At 40.6% G+C, this 16032-nt stretch overlaps 1 protein-coding gene across 3 annotated transcripts in view; it reads left to right on the top strand.

The window, feature by feature from the left end:
- The window catches only part of LOC579659 (glutamate decarboxylase 1), a 67677-nt gene that overhangs the window by 25894 nt on the left and 25751 nt on the right, over positions 1-16032 (top strand). For all 3 annotated transcript variants that reach the window (XM_030973257.1, XM_011665713.2, XM_779763.4), the window contains 2 exons: positions 4451-4684; positions 5197-5287. In XM_030973257.1, coding sequence (XP_030829117.1) covers positions 4504-4684; positions 5197-5287 — 272 coding nt within the window. In that variant the 5' untranslated portion in view covers positions 4451-4503. The remainder of the gene's footprint in view (positions 1-4450; positions 4685-5196; positions 5288-16032) is intronic.

Raw genomic sequence — 16032 nt, 5'->3', positions numbered from 1 at the left:
ACTTTTCCAGCCAACTCCTCGGACAAATTCTCTTTTTTACCCAAATCTGTGTAAAAATAAAAAATCATACAATAAGGTTGGGTTAAAATTTTACCCAAATTTTGGGTTAAAAATTACACAAGAACAAAGTTAACGAGTACCCAGGATGAGTTGGGTAAAAATTACCCAATGTTGTGTCAAAAAGGGAACATGGTTGTCGTTGGGTAACATTTTACCTTTTACATTGGGTCAAATATATTGCACATCAGTTGGGTAAAACATTAAACATTTGCTGGGTAAATTTTTACCCAACTACCCCTGTGTCAAATTTTACCCAACAAACATGCATGTTCCCTTTTTACCCTCGTAAAGTGTAAAATTTTACCCAATATTGGGTATCTTTTTTTTAGAGTGTGCAATTTGAATAGCCTGCAGTGTCTATTTTTGATGATATTAACACAGAATATTTTTAATGGAGAAGTATGCCATTCCATCATAAAAGAGATATCCCTAGATTTGCCAGATCTGACTAATTTCAACTAGGGTACGTTGAAGAGAGGAAATTCCGCTCTAAAATCTGAAGTGTTAGATCAACATTTAAACGTGTCGTGGAGTGCCCACCCTTACTAGAAGATTAAACAGTATAAATTATTGTGCGCTGAGAAATGTTTTATAGTGTTTGAGCCTGGCAATAAAAGAGAAGTGAGTCTTATCCTGTGTGAATATAAATTCACCCCCTGCTCTTTTAATCTGTTTGTGTTGATACAACACCTTAGTTTTAAGGGTGTGACTACCAGTTCTTTATCGAGCTTTAACAAAAGAAGGTGATACAATGCTTACTATCCTTGGAGATTGCTTGATAATTCTTGATACAGTATTAAGGAATCTACACGAAGAGAAGGCCGCAATGCTAAAAGCGTTTATCTTTAAGTATTTATATTTTAAGAAGTAGATGAAATTCATTTTGTATGGATTGGATAGTTTTCCTTTATTTCACACACCCTAAACGTATACGAATGAAAGAGAAATCACAACCACGTAAGCAAATAGAGAGAGACTGAAGGGCAATGCAGACATCGGGAATAAAAAGAAGAAGAAGAAGAAAAAGGATATAAAAATAACAGAAGAACAAAAAGAAGAAAAAGAAGATAAAGAATAGAAAGAGATAGAGAGATAGATAGAGAGAGAGAGAGAGAGAATGGATGCTACAGAGAGTGAGAGAGAGAGGGGGGGGGTGAAGAGAAGTCTTGAAGTTTACTAGACATGGGGTATAGGAGGTCCGGATAGAAAAAGGGGTAAAGAAAACAGGGACATACTTAAAGAAAATCCGTTCTCTCGGATTTGACAAATAATTGGAACAGATCAAAACAAACGATAGGAGGATATGCTTTGATACGTGAGATCGAGACGGCACACATCGCAAAGTGACATTACTGAATTGTGATGCATCTCCAAGCGATTTGAAGACATTGATAGACTTCAAGAAAAAAATAACCCTAATGAAATGATAGTCATGCTTATTAACCTCGCCACTCAATGACGTCATCACTGTTAGTCCAGCTGAGTTTAACGTCTCGTCTATGTGGTTGAGATCAGGGAAGATTTGGAACCTCAGCGAGTTTGTCAGTTACGCAAACAGGTAGTGGGAGAGTCTGGAAGAGACTGTAAAATGAGAGAAGAATACAGGGATCTTGAAAGGAGCGGGAGAGGGAGAAGGAGAGGGAAAGTCAGAAAATTTTATGATGGTGAGAGTGAATACGACAGAGAGAGAGAGAGAAAGAGAGACAGAGAGAGAGAGAGAGAAGAGAAAAAGGGAGAGAGAGGGGGTGACAGAGAGAAGAGAAAAAGGGAGAGAGGAATAGAAGACATAATGTTCTATTACCAAAAGGGGCAGAGAGACGAGATGGAATAGAAGAGACAGTCGGATAAAGATGGAAAGGAGAAAAAAAAAGTGACAAAGAGAGAGATAGAGACAAAGAGACATACAGACAAACAAACGAATATACAAAGAGGTAGATCGAGGATACACACAACGAGAGAAAGAGACACAGATAGAGAGAGAGAGAGAGAGAGAGAGAGAGAGAGAGAGAGAGAGAGAGAGAGAGAGAGGGAGACAAAAATTAAAATGGAAACGGGAGGGAGGGGCAAGATGACAGAAAATTCAATAATTACTTCAAATGGCGTCGCATTTGCAGATGATCAAAATTGCATTAACTCAATCGCTATTCGGACTATTTTCGGCGCGCGTGTTCCCTTTTCCTTTTATTGCGCTGTTAATTGTTGTTTCCATAATAATAATCCATACCTCTTATGGGATGTGGGTGCAAGGATACTAATAAAATGATTGCATGATTGAATTTTTTAGGAATTCATCTAAAAAAAATATATGTGCGGCTGCCCGAAGTTTTCCCAGGTGATAATGGTTAGCATTTGACAAATGGGAATGATTGAACTCTACTAGATTATAAAACCAAATGACGTGTATAGATGCGGTATGCATATTATGCTATGTCTGGACTCTTTGGTCTTCAAATGCATTTACCTGGAACAAATATATCCAGTTTCGATCGGCAAAGTGTTTATACATATGCTTCTGGTTATCAAGATTATTTTCTTGAAGCAGGTGCAATGGTAAAAATTTTAATTGTTTTAAAGGTACTATGTCCCTTTTGCAGCCAACCTCAAATGCTGTAGAACTTTGCAGGAATTATGAATATGTCATGTATGTCCTATCTGTGAAATTTAAACGTTAGCAGTGTCCTCATATTCAAATTATGCAAGGAAACCCGTTTATTTGCTAGACTTCCCTGTCAGACACTATTGAGTGACTGACTGGCTTTTTTTTCTTCTTTGGTAATAACATACACGAAAAGAGTTGTAAAGGGTACATCATTTTTCTACATCAATAACCCACTTCTTGTAATGGCCAAGATTAAACTGATTGAATTTTTGCGCAGCATAAAACATATGACCAATATTGTCTGAAAATCAAGACTATTACTTTTGGGCTCTATAGCCCTAAAGTCAATTTGACAACTAATAGTCGTTATTTTCCCACTTGAAGACATTTTCAAGCCCCACCTTTTTTAGAGAAGTTCTAAATTAGTATTATCTTTCAAATGCAGTTGGAATTTAACTTTTTCATTTTTTTGGCCTGCAAATGGGACATAGTACCTTTAAAGCTGTTTATTATTTCCGTCGAGGTTATAACCCTACAAAATATGAGATGGAGAGAGCAGATCATGATATAGAACTGGAGATCTGGATCACAGACTCAAGATAAGATGAAGACAAAATTTCAGCCATGAAGAAAAGTACTTTCCAGCGCTTTCATCCTTGGCCAAACAGATGACCAAGGCGCGTAAACAAATCGGAGAAAATTGGCAGACCATGACACAAACAAGCTCATCAAAAATTAAATTGAAGAAAAACCTATCTTTGCCCTCTTTTACGAAAATGATCCAAATTTCCCCCAATTTAGAGCGATTTACGGACAAATGCGGACAAATTCCCTCCATGGGTACTACTCGCGATACCATTACCGGCGAATGCTTTTATCCTTCGATTTAAAGAAAATAATGAAAAAAAGAGGTTGGTATACCCTGACCGTTGGGTGGATCGTATGTCCCAAATCAGCTCTGTCAATATAGCGGTAGTGGTCCTGTTTGTCTTAAAAACGAGGGATGATCGATAGGAGAGGACAAACGATAGTAACGATTTGAATGATGGTCGTCTGCTTGGTGTTTTACTCTGAGATGTGTTTGACGTTGAGATTGCTGAAAGTATAGCAGAGTGTACTTTAGGAAGTTACCATTGCATGGGGGATAAGAAATGAGAAGGGAATAGAGTATTTGTAAAGGGATATACACCCTGTATCAAGACAGATATAAATAGAAACTTAGGGAGAAAAGGATAGGGAGAAGTAGCGTATGTATTTACATATACTAGTGGTACGAGGCCTACCAACGCCAATTTAGCTGAGTATGGGGGGTTTTTTTAATGGAAAGAATATCTTGAAGAGGAACCTTGTGCAGAAAAAAAATAACAGTTAAAACTTGGCATTTATTTTCTCTCAATAATTTTCCTAATATTTTGTCATTTTCTATATTCTTTCTGTCCCTTCCTCTGCCCTTTTTGCCCATCTTTCTCCAACCGTTGCCCCAACCCATTCATCCCCCCCTCTCTCTCTCTCTTTTCTCTGTCTATGTCTTCATTTCTCATATACCACCTATATCTCTCCCTCTCTCAATTTACTTTCTTATGATCCTCTTTCCCCTCCATTTTCTCTCTTATTTCAACATCAAAATCTCCCACTCTCTCTCTCTCTCTCTCTCTCTCTCTCTCTCTCTCTCTCTCTCTCTCTCTCTCACACACTTATCTTCTCACTTCACTTTCTTCCATACCTCCTCTCCCATTGTCTATTCCCTCCTGTTTCTTCACCCTATCTCTTGACTCCCCTCCCCCTCCACAGACCTTCTCCCATGCAAGGGAGCCAGTGGTATCACGGTCAAGTTCTTGAAGGAGATGCACGACATCCTGGTGGAGTATGTCGAGGAGTCCTACGACCGTAGCACCAAGATCCTGGAATTCAACCACCCCCATGACCTGAGGGAGAAGCTCCACCTGGAGCTCCCGGACAAGGCGGAGAACCTGGATCAGATCCTCAACGATTGTAGGAACACGCTCAAATACTGCGTTCACACAGGTATAAAGCAAGTGGAGGCACTTTTTACTTGAACTTCCGCCTGTTAGAAATGTCAATAAATTCTAAAACTATTTTAAGACACTAAAAAAACCCAGTGTATTTCTGTATTTTTTAAAATATTTATTTTAGGTCCTTTTGGTGCAGTGTGTTGATAATTTATTGCATGAGGTAACTTATCTTAGATTTTTTTTATCTTTACATAATAATATCATTTATTTTATGGTTTCTACTCTAAATTACTTTTTCTCCTCGCCCATCTCTCCCTGACGTTTTCAAGAGAATAAAAGCCTCTTTTTTAATGCAATGATCCTGCAAATGAAAATATGATTTGATTCTCTTCGAGCTGAACATTATTTACATATGGACGTTCATTCTCACAAAATCCAATCATGCCTACCATTTTGCCTCGATTCTCAATCAATAAATCCCCTTCCTCTCAAGTCTACCTGAGTTCGATCTAACGCGTCTCAATAATCTCTTATCTATCTGATCTGTCCGTCTGTCTGTAACAGGTCATCCACGGTTCTTCAACCAGATCTCACAGGGACTTGATATTGTCTCGATGGCAGGAGAATGGCTGACAGCTACAGCTAATACAAACATGTGAGTTTCATCCATTACAGATAACTTAGAAAGAAGATGGGATTTTTGTTTTGAGTGTGTACAACATTCGTCTCTTCCATTTAATACTCTTCCTCCCATTCATTCGTTCAGGTTGCATTTGAATTGAATGATCTTATTAGCCATAATTGTTACATGATATTTTGTCATAGAACATAACATAAATAAATAATCTAAGGTAATACTACAAATAGGAATATATACACCTGTAGTAATATAACAATAATCAAAGTAATCTCTGAAACATGGCAGTTTTGCAGCTTCACATTATATCGTTGTAAATAAAAGGAAGGAGACATTTTGAATGACATTTTGAATGGATCACGACCTTTTGATTAAAATCCGACCCCACCTTTCTAACCTTTGGACAAAACATTCACTCTTGAAAACTGTTGCATGCTTCACATTGCCTGGTTGTCCAATATCCTTACCCATCTCCCTCTCTCTCTCTCCCCCTCCCTCTCTTTTTCTTCTTCGTGTTCATCTTTTTCCTTTTCTCCTCCTGCTACTGCTGCTGTTTTACTTCTCTCTTTCCTTCCTATCACTTTTCCCCTCTCTTTATTCTTCCACCCCATTTCCCCCTATCATCCCTTTCTTCCTTCCCCTCTACCTCTTCCCAATCCCTCTCTATTTATCTTTCTTGTTTACCTTTCCTTTCTCTTTCATAATACTCTGCGATTTTCCACAAGTCTTGTATTTAATTCTAATCCTACGATAGAATAAACTTATTATCTGCTTGTCATGTTCTCGGGCATTTCCTTTAAATACTCATCTAAAATGCTGAAAACTACACGAGCATACTCTCGAATTTCCGTACAATAGTTAAGCTATTTGAGGGTAAAGGAGCTATCGTTATTTGAGAACGATGATTTTATCGATGATACATTTGCTAAAATGCTGATGCCTCCAGATATATTTTACAAAAGAGTGATTTCATCTACTTTGAAGGAGATAATGGAAACTGTAATATCATCCAGGTGTTTCTTTTGTCAATTCCAAATATCCACTTATCCTCACATGAAAGTTTAAAGTCACTTTTGTAGTAAAAGAATTTTCGATGGATAGAAGATTGTTAGAAATGCCCTGAGCGTTTAACGATGACTTAGTATACGTTGAAAATCTTCGTTTCTTCTTCATTATTTTAACATCAGAATCCATGTCCACGTATGGATTACAATTGAAGTTACACTTTCTTTCGAATAAATGTCATCCAAATTTTCATTGTCTTATTATTATTTGATATATAGCATTTGAATATTGTATTGTATTGTATTGTTATTAGGCGTATCAAACATAAGTATAATTGTATGTTTTTAGAAAGTAAGCCGTCTTCCCTGAATCAGAATTGTTGCTATGTTAGATTGCTTATATGTTTATGTATGTATGCACTTATTACTTTTGTTAATAAGGAAAAAGGAATCGAAGAAAATTAATGTTACTTAGAATGAATGAATGAATGAATGAGTGAATTTCGAGCCCACCCATCTCGAAGCGAAATATTCCCCTACATCAATGATAGGAAAACATTAACTCTTTTCACAGTCCTTTTGTCTTCTCGGTTTTTCTCTAAAATTAACATATTTTTACAAGAGAAACCCCCCCCCCCCCCCATATCACACAGTCTGAAAGACTGTACTTTTATCTGCCGTCCGTGCTATTACACGTTCTCTCTCTCACTCTCTCTCTCTCCCTCCCTCTCTCTCTCTCTCTCTCTCTCTCTCTCCCTCCCTCCCTCTCTCTCTCTCTCTCTATCTTTCTCTCTCTTTCTCTATCTATCTCTCTCCCTCTCTTACTCTGGCCTTAATTTCTCAAGCGTGGATATTCTTGTGTAAATGTAAACTTTAAAAAAGCACTTGAGACAAAATGTCAAAACTCCTACATCGAAGGTTACATCAGGGGAAGGACAAATTCGATAAGTTTATCAGTTCATACGACCTAGATGCACTCTTGGGAAACGAGGTGAAATGTAATAAAGCAGGTTCCAAATCCCTCTCAAGTTACGCCACTTGGCAATCCCAGAATAAGAACAGGAAGTTGGTGTACAGACCTGCCCAATGATTTCTCATCGTACGATGATAAGCATACGATTGTCACCCCCAACACACCGTCACATCGATGGGTCGCAATGAGACAAATATAGGCTCTGTATAAACTTGGCTTGTTAAATTAGAACTCTTCTGAGTAATGTGCCGCGGGATTCCATATCCTCAAACTGCTGGCGAACAGAGCAACAAGACCAAGCTCTGTAATTATTGGGATCTCTGTCCATAAGTGCCGTGTTTGTGCCATCGAACTGGATCGACCACATCAATTGATTCATAATATATATATATAATATTTTTTCCCGTAACATGAGAGTAATTTAATAGTTTCATACGATTAATTAAATGTAATGTTAACTGTATAATTGTTTTAAATGGGGGTACGCTACAAGAGTCCTATCTCGCACCCCAGGGAAACGTGTCTGACACGGCCGGTTGTAGCAACTACTCCGAAGATCAATATACATTAATCTTGATCTAAGGAGACACGAACGAACGAACGAATGAGACCAACACGAGGACCTACAATAAACAGAAATAAGATTTCATTATTTTCTACCGAAGTCACTCCGCTAAACCGACTCCACACAAACTAAGACCGACCTATTATTGGCCATCCGGAGTAATCGAATTTCATTGTCGGTCTAAAGTCGGTCTCGTTGGTGTGCCTAAACATACCATTTCCTCCCGAACGTCCCAGTCCCACCAACGAGACAGACACCAAATAGACAACAGATGGAACGAGATTGCCTCACCCCTAAAGGCCGGCTCACATGCACTATGACGAAGAAGGGGGGGGGGGGGTACCCCCTCACTTAGTAGTATTTAGGGTAAGCGTATGCATGTTCCCTCCTTTTGAAAACACCCCCCTAAGTCCGGTGTGTAAAGTCAATACGGGTCAATTTTGTGTATGTTACGAGCCGGACTTAGCTGCGTGAAAAGTACCCCTATACCAGACATTTTGGGAACATGAATGCGGTCCGCAACCCTCATTTCCTTGACGTTTACATGCCGTGCGATTCCCTCTCTAATCGTTTTGAGGTCGTCACAATCTCGTTGGTAGTCGTTGTCGTTGTCAACGACCATTGACGGCAAAACAATGGCAAATGACGTCACATCTCAAACTCTTACGACACATTCCGCGGCAAATAACGAAATTGTAACAACCTTGGTGCGACGATGGATTGCGAATTTTGGCCGGAGGGTGACGGTGGATGACTGTTGATGGCGGGTCGTTTGCGAGTTCCTACGACATTGCAACGGTCGACTGCTATGGGTTACGATTTTGCACCGATGGTTAACAATTTAAAACTTCTAGTGCGATTTTTCACGTTTTGTGACGTCAGTTACCCGCACACACACATGCTTTGATGTCGGCCGCTGAGTCACGTCATCGTCGCCGCAACCCACCGTCAGCCGCCGTTCCTAGCCGCCAGCCAATCCGCTGCCAGTCGTCTGACCTCGTTCCTTGTTGTTGGGGTCCGCCCAGACAACGTCCGATTTTGGTCGCTAGACTCCGTTCCCTCCTGCAGCCATTCGTCCCTTGCCGTCGTGTTGTCGCTGAAAGTCGTTCCCATCCGTCAGCGAATCTTTGTTTTCCCCTTTTGCCGTCGCTTTCCCGCCCAAATTTTGTGATTTTCGCGTCCGTCGTTTTTCGTGGGGTCTTTGCCGCTACTATGTGAGCCGGTGTGACCGCGCCGTTTGTCCTACCAGTTTCGTTTGTCCGTCGGACATAATATGCGGGTCAATGTATTTAGACTCATTGTAAATCATGTGGTTGGCATTTTTTCTAGAAATTACATAATGATAACTCTCTACAATTTTTTAAAGCAAATGGGCCAGTCCTTTTGAAAGTAGAAGTGAATATTTTCTTTAAAACCTTTATTCTATGAAGGCATACTCGTGATATCGGCCCCACAATTACTGTTGTAATCGATTGTACGTGGCTTCGTTCTTACGGTCAGATGAGCATATTTTAATACCATATTCATGACACTGGCAGGTCACTATTGGCGTATGCTCCAAGGGGCGGAGCCCCGGGAAGCACAGGGGTTTTAGGCATTACAATTAAGGTCAGATTAGCATCCCGGGGCCAGCCTTAGGGCCCAAGATGGGGTCCAGGGGGCAGAGCCCCCGGAATTAGCTCAGGGGTATGGGCATTTAATTACGGTTACATGAGCATACTTTCTTTTCTATTTCTTTCTATTTCATTCTCTTTAATATACTTTTTCAAAAGTGTGGGGGTGGAAGGGGGGGGGGAACTTGAGCCCCCAAGCCCGCCGTTCCGCGGGACCTGACATGTCGGCCTCTAAATAGTAAATAAGCACATTTCTTGCCTGACTGTAAATTGTGATATAAATTATGTCATTCTCCAACAAACGCATAAAAAGTATAATTTACTAAAAAGCGAGGAAAAATCCCGGAAAATTAGGCCATTTTAGCAAGATCTGTATATCACTGGTATCAAATTAGAAAAAAAAAAAATCACTTTTAAAGTTTATATTGGTGGGGGGGGGGTAGGAACTGGCTGAATACTTACACCTATGGTGTCGAGGGGCTCTTTCTTCATTTTTTTGTTCGGTAATAAATAAGGTTAGTTTGTGTGGGTGTCACTCAGGCGCGGATATACGGGGGGCGATGGACCCGCCCCCCCTCCTCTTTGAAAAAATAAGAAAGGAAAGGAAAGGAAAAAGTAAAGAAAGAAGGGCTAAAAACACGAGTTACAAGAAGACCCATCAGGGCACTCACTTATCCGTATCAGGAGGAAAAATACACGGGGCTCGGGGTGAATTAGCCCCCGAAATGCCAAAAAGAGCCCCCGAAAGTCATAAAAATAACCCCCGAAATGTTTAAAGTATTTTTTCTCTGATCCGTATATAGGACAAGGCTCTGGGGCAGCTAGCCATACTCCGATATTTGGGTCGTTTTCCGATCAGAACTAGCCCTAACTATCATTCCAGGATTTTTTGTTTCAGAACCTAAGACAAAGTTACCCAATCCCTTTAAGTTTCAAAAAGTAGACTTCATTAAACTGTAATTAGGCTCAGGAACCGGGGGGAGGGGGATTGGGGGCCCGCCCCCCAAAAAAATATTGGGGGGGGGGGGCTCAGAGATCATTGAGCCCCCCTGCCCCCCCCCCCAATATTTTTGGCGGGGCTTATAGATATCATTAATTGAGCCCCTCAATCTTTTGGTGGGGCTTAGATATCATTGAGTCCTTAGGAGCTAAGATACCATTGAGCCCCCAATATTTTATCAGATATCATTGAGCCGCCCTCCTCCCCAATGATTATATTCTAGGCATGAAACTCATGTATATACCTATAATCTACAGACATACCATTCAAATATAAACATTTTATAAATATTTATTTAGGGAGGAGGGAGGGGGGCTCAGACATCGGATCTCGCATATCATTGACCCCAAAAATATATTTAGTGGATCTCGGATATCATTTAAACCCCCACATATTTTGGAGGGACTCTGATATCATTGAGCCCCCCCCCCCCCCAATATGTTGGTGGGGCTCAGATATCATAAGCCCCCCCCCCCCCTCAAGTGTTTTTGGTGGGGCTCGGATAACATCACGGAGCCCCCCGATTTTTTTGAGGGGCCCAGATATCATTGAGCCACCCCCCCCCCCAATATTTCGGCCGGGCTCGGTTGTCATGAGCCCCCTCCCCAATATTTTGTTCGTGCTGATGAGTTGAGGGAAGTGTATGCCGGAGATATTGACTTTGTAGCATTAACTCGGCAGCTAACAAGCCTCCAAGACGTGTGTGAGGATGAGAGTAAACCTATCAAAAATATACAGTAAAACAACCCGTGAGATTTTCAACAACAGTCCAATCTATAAGAGATCATTCTCAGAGGTGCACATCCTTCTTCTCATTTACCTTACAATCCCGGTTACAACGGCAACTTGCGAGAGAACATTCTCTGTCTTGAAACGGATCAAAACTTCTCTAATAAGTACAATGACCCAAAGAAAGCTCAACCAAAGCTTAATATTACACATATATAAATCTCGTAAATATAAACTGAACTTGAACTTTGTCTGAGGATGCATGAAAAGAAGAAAAGTCTGAAATTTTTCGCCGCGATGACATAGACGAGGAACAAAGAATTTATTTTCAGGTGCAAATTAAAGACAAAGAAGGATCTCAGAATTATATTTTTGGGTGGTGCCACATTTCAGTTTTTAAATATGTCCGATTATAGGCATGTGTGACAATAAAAGTTTTGTTTTCACGTTCCTGGGGTATTATTCTTTCCAAAGGTGTTAAATGTGTGTTTTGTCATACTTAATACATGTAAAATAAACTGAATATCTTATAATTCAACGATTTCTTCAAGTAGACCTACTTTTATTAATTTCTTCAACTGCTTAAAAGTAAGGCTACAAATGCTTTGCTATTGTAGAGCTGTAGTGTGAACAGGCTAATTAGTAATTCACATTTATAGATTGGTGCACATCATTATGCTTGATCATCCTCTCCTATCTGTTTGTTTTTATTCCTCTGTTAGTCATCCTTTATTTGCTACCTATGATATTTGAATATTCATTATTTCCTTTTATTATATAAATGATCATGTAAATCCCTATATATGCAAAATAAACCCTGGAGGTTTAAAGTTGTAAAGCCCATGGCAGTTCAACACACGCAATCATGAAATAAGGGTGTCTTCATCGAAGTGTCTCTGTAAGTTTAGAACCACGCCCTGTGCCTACCCGCTCAGGCCACTCTACATTCAAGGGCGTCGCTAAAGGGGGGGGGGTGTGGGGTTGAAGTCGGTGGTATTTTTTATGTCGGTCGGCCAGCAATTTTTTCCCCTTAGAACTGTGACTTTTTATCGGACAAAGAAACATTTTTTAAAATTGAGACAATGATTTAGAGTCGAATCAATGAATCGTCTTCCTTTTCTAATAATTTAATGAAACGTCGAAGCTCCCGCGCTTCGCGCGAGAGGGGGAGAAACTGAATGCAGACAATAAGGATTAAGAGTCGAGAACGGTACAACAAATCGTCTTCTTTTCATAATAATTTAATGGAACGTCTAAGCTACTGCGCTTCGCGCGGGGTGCCTTTCACCCATCCCCTCCCCCACCTAGGGAGCGCTTTGCGCGCTCTTTAAGTGATTCGCTTGCTCAATACCGCCCCTCCCTAAAATAAGATCCTAGCTACGCGCCTGCATTAAAATATATAGCTATGATGCTTACTAAGTTGACGAAATAATTTGTATATTTATGTCGTCGACGAAAATACCCATTTGCGCATAACAATTTAGCCTTTGGCCCCGGGTTTATAGGGTTAAATTTGTAGATATTGGAACATTTACTTTTGTCGGTAATTAATTGGTGGCTTGTTTTGTCGGGAATCGTTGGCCTCTATACCCCCCCCCCCCCCCCACTGAAAAAGGACTAGCAACGCCACTGACGACACATCAGGCCTATACTTGCGTTTTGTGAGAGGCTCAAGTATCCGGGCCAGCTATTTATAGTTGAGTAAGTTTTGAAGAAAAACAAAAACGTGTACTCGCTCTCCAATCGTATTGGTTATTGGGGAATTTCGAATGTCATCAAATATGTTTTTTTCCTTTTAACATAATAATTGTTTTGCGACTCAATTCAGGCCTGACTAAATATAAAAATTTTCGGAAGGCAACAGACAAGTAATTTAGTCATATACCTGATTAACATTTGAAGATTTCCTACACTAGTGCCTGGCCGTGCGTGTTCCATATTTGAACACTAAGTTGCACCTGAAATTGCAACATGTGCATTATAAGCTCCAAACGCTTTCTTTCATACAAATACACCAACAAAAAATCCCCAAAGCCTGAATGCATACTATTTCACAAGATGTAATTAAACAATATGAATTATATTAATGATACACTTACATGTACATGCAAATGCATGTCATTTTTGCGCTTCTTGCTCCCAGCAAGATAGTTTCCTCCTACATTTAATTTTGTTGCTGTTATGAGTTTATATTCATATTTTTGTTATCAAACAGGAATAAATAAAGGAATATATAAATACATTTGTACAATGATAATTGTAAAGTGATGATAGAAGAACCAATGAAAATCGCAACTGATCTTCCCTTATTCCTTTTCTTTTCTTCCTCTTTGTTTTCTGTCCCTTTCTCTCCTCTTTCCATTTCGCTTCCCTTACTTCTCTCTCTCTCTCTCTCTCTCTCTCTCTCTCTCTCATTTAAGTTTGCTGAGGATGGCAGGGGCCCTTCGCCCCCTCCCCCCGATCCACGCGATTTTGGTGGGATTATTCGCAACTGATCTCTGCTTCTTTTCACCTTTTTCTTTTCTTCTTCCTCTTTTGTGTTCCATTTTAGCTCTCCTCTTTCCCTTTCCCTTCTTTCTCTCTTTTTTTTTGGCGGGGAGGGGGTGGGGTGGTCGAGGAGGGGGCAGAGGCAAAGGCCTTTCTCCGCGATCCACATCTTGTTTGCAGAAAAATTGCAACTGATATTCCTTCTTTTCTTTTCCTCATTTTTTTCTTTCCCTTTCCTTCCTTCTCTCTTGTTTTGCGGGGGGGGGGGGGGCAACAGCATGGGCAGCAAGGCCCTTCCGGCCCCCCCCCCCAATCTCCTTCTTTTCGCCTTTTTCTTTTCTTCTTCCTTTTCTCTTCTTTTCCTTTTCTCTTCTTTTCCTTTCCATTCTTTTCCTTCCTTCTCTCTCTTTGATAAGGGGGGGGGGGGGAGGGGTACAAATCGGGACAAATTGCAAATGATCTCCCCTACCTTTCTTCTGCCTCTTTTTCCCCCATTTCCCTTCCCTTACTTCTCTCTCTCTCTCTCACATTTAAGTTTGCTGAGGAAGGCAGGGGCCTTTCGCCCCCTCCCCCGATCCACACGATTTTGGTGGGATTAATCGCAACTGATTTCTGCTTCTTTTCTCCCTTTTCTTTTCTTCTTCCTCTTTTGTGTTCCATTTTAGCTCTCCTCTTTCCCTTTCCCTTCTTTCTCTCTTTTTTTGGCGGGGAGGTGGTGGGGTGGTCGGGGAGGGAGCAGAGACAAAGGCCTTTCTCCGCGATCCACATCTTGTTTGCAGAAAAATTGCAACTGATATCCCTTCTTTTCTTTTCTTCTTTTGTTTCTTACCCTTTCCTTCCTTCTCTCTTGTTTTGCGGGGTGGGGGGGGGGGGGTGAGGCAACAGCATGGGCGGCAAAGCCCTTCCGGCCCCCCGATTCTCCTTCTTTTCTCCTTTTTCTTTTCTTTTTCCTTTCCTCTTCTCTCTTCTTTCCCTTTCCCTTCTTTCCCTTCCTTCTCTCTCTCTCTCTTTTTGTTTGCCAGGGGAGGGCAGGCGAAGGCCTTTCGCCCCCGATCCAGACCGCGTTGGTGGGAAAAATCACAATGATCTTCCGTACCTTTCTTTTCTTTCCCTTTCCCTTCTATTCCTTTCTCTCTCTTTTAAGTTTGCTGTAGAAGGGGGGGGGGGCAAGGGCCATTTGCCCCCCCCCATCCTGTTGGCAGGAAAACTGCAACTGATATCCCCCTTCTTTTCTTTCTTTCCCTTTATCTCCTCTTTTCCCTTGTTTCTTTCCCTTCTCTTCCTTCACTCTTCTTTTTGCTGGGGGGGGGGGGTGCAACAGCCTGGGAGGCAAAGCCCTTTCGGCGGCCCCCCGATCTCCTTCTTTCCCCTTTTATTTTCTTCTTCCTTTCCCTTTGTCTCTTCTTTCCCTTTCCCTTATTTTTCCTTCCTTCTTTCTCTCTCTCTCTCTCTCTCTCTCTCTCTATCTCTGTCTCTCTTTTGCTAAGGGGAGGGGGAAGGGGTGGCGAAGGTCTTTCACCCCCGATCTCCTTCTTTTCCCCCTTTTCTTTTCTTCTTCCTCTTCTTCCTTTCCCTTACTCTCCGCTTTACCTTCTCTCTCTCTCTCTGACTCTCTCTCTATCTCTCTCTCTCTCTCTCTCTCTTCATTTTTTGTTGGCGGTTTGACCGTCTCATCCCATGCAACGCTACGAAATTTAAAAGGAGAATAAGGAAAAAAAAGTTGAGATTCAACCTTTATGTCTAGACGTTGCATATTGCAATTCGTTTTGGTATTTTATTCCGTCTCAGAGTGATTATAGAAGTTGTTTTTTAAGGCTAATAAAGATTAAGCTGTCTGGGTTTTTAAAGATCATGCGTCAAAACAATTCGAACAAGCTGTTTATTTCTTTATTCATGGTCTGTTTCTACTGTTTATCTATTTTCCTTGCCAACCCTCGAAAACGAATTGAGTATGCATTTCACATAGGAAGTTTGCATAGGAGAACTATATATATATATATATATATCTATACATATGTATGTATATACATATATATATATATATATATATATATATATATATATATATATATATACACATTATCTATTGGGCTTATTTTGCTTTCTAATGGATCCGTACAATATGGCACAGCTTTAGGGGCCTGGAAGAGCCCCTACCGGGGGTTCCAGAGCGGGGCCCCAGGATGCTCTCGAGTTTATTTGACTTTCAAGAGAAAGTGTCTCTAAGATATAAAGAGAGGTTATTTCTTCAATGAAGTGAAAGGACTCATGAAAATAAAATAGCCCTTTCACTTCATTTTAGAAATAAACTTTAATCCATCCCTTGATATTTAAATTGCACTGCTCCTACTTCGTGCTTTGTTCACACTCTCCCTGATCTATAAAGGGTGCT

Source organism: Strongylocentrotus purpuratus, unplaced genomic scaffold, assembly GCF_000002235.5.
Source record: "Strongylocentrotus purpuratus isolate Spur 01 unplaced genomic scaffold, Spur_5.0 spur5_scaffold_6, whole genome shotgun sequence".
In the NCBI taxonomy this organism is placed as follows: Eukaryota; Metazoa; Echinodermata; class Echinoidea; order Camarodonta; family Strongylocentrotidae; genus Strongylocentrotus; species Strongylocentrotus purpuratus.
The sequence above is the reverse complement of the archived record's forward strand: the minus strand, read 5'-3'. Positions and strand labels throughout refer to the sequence as shown.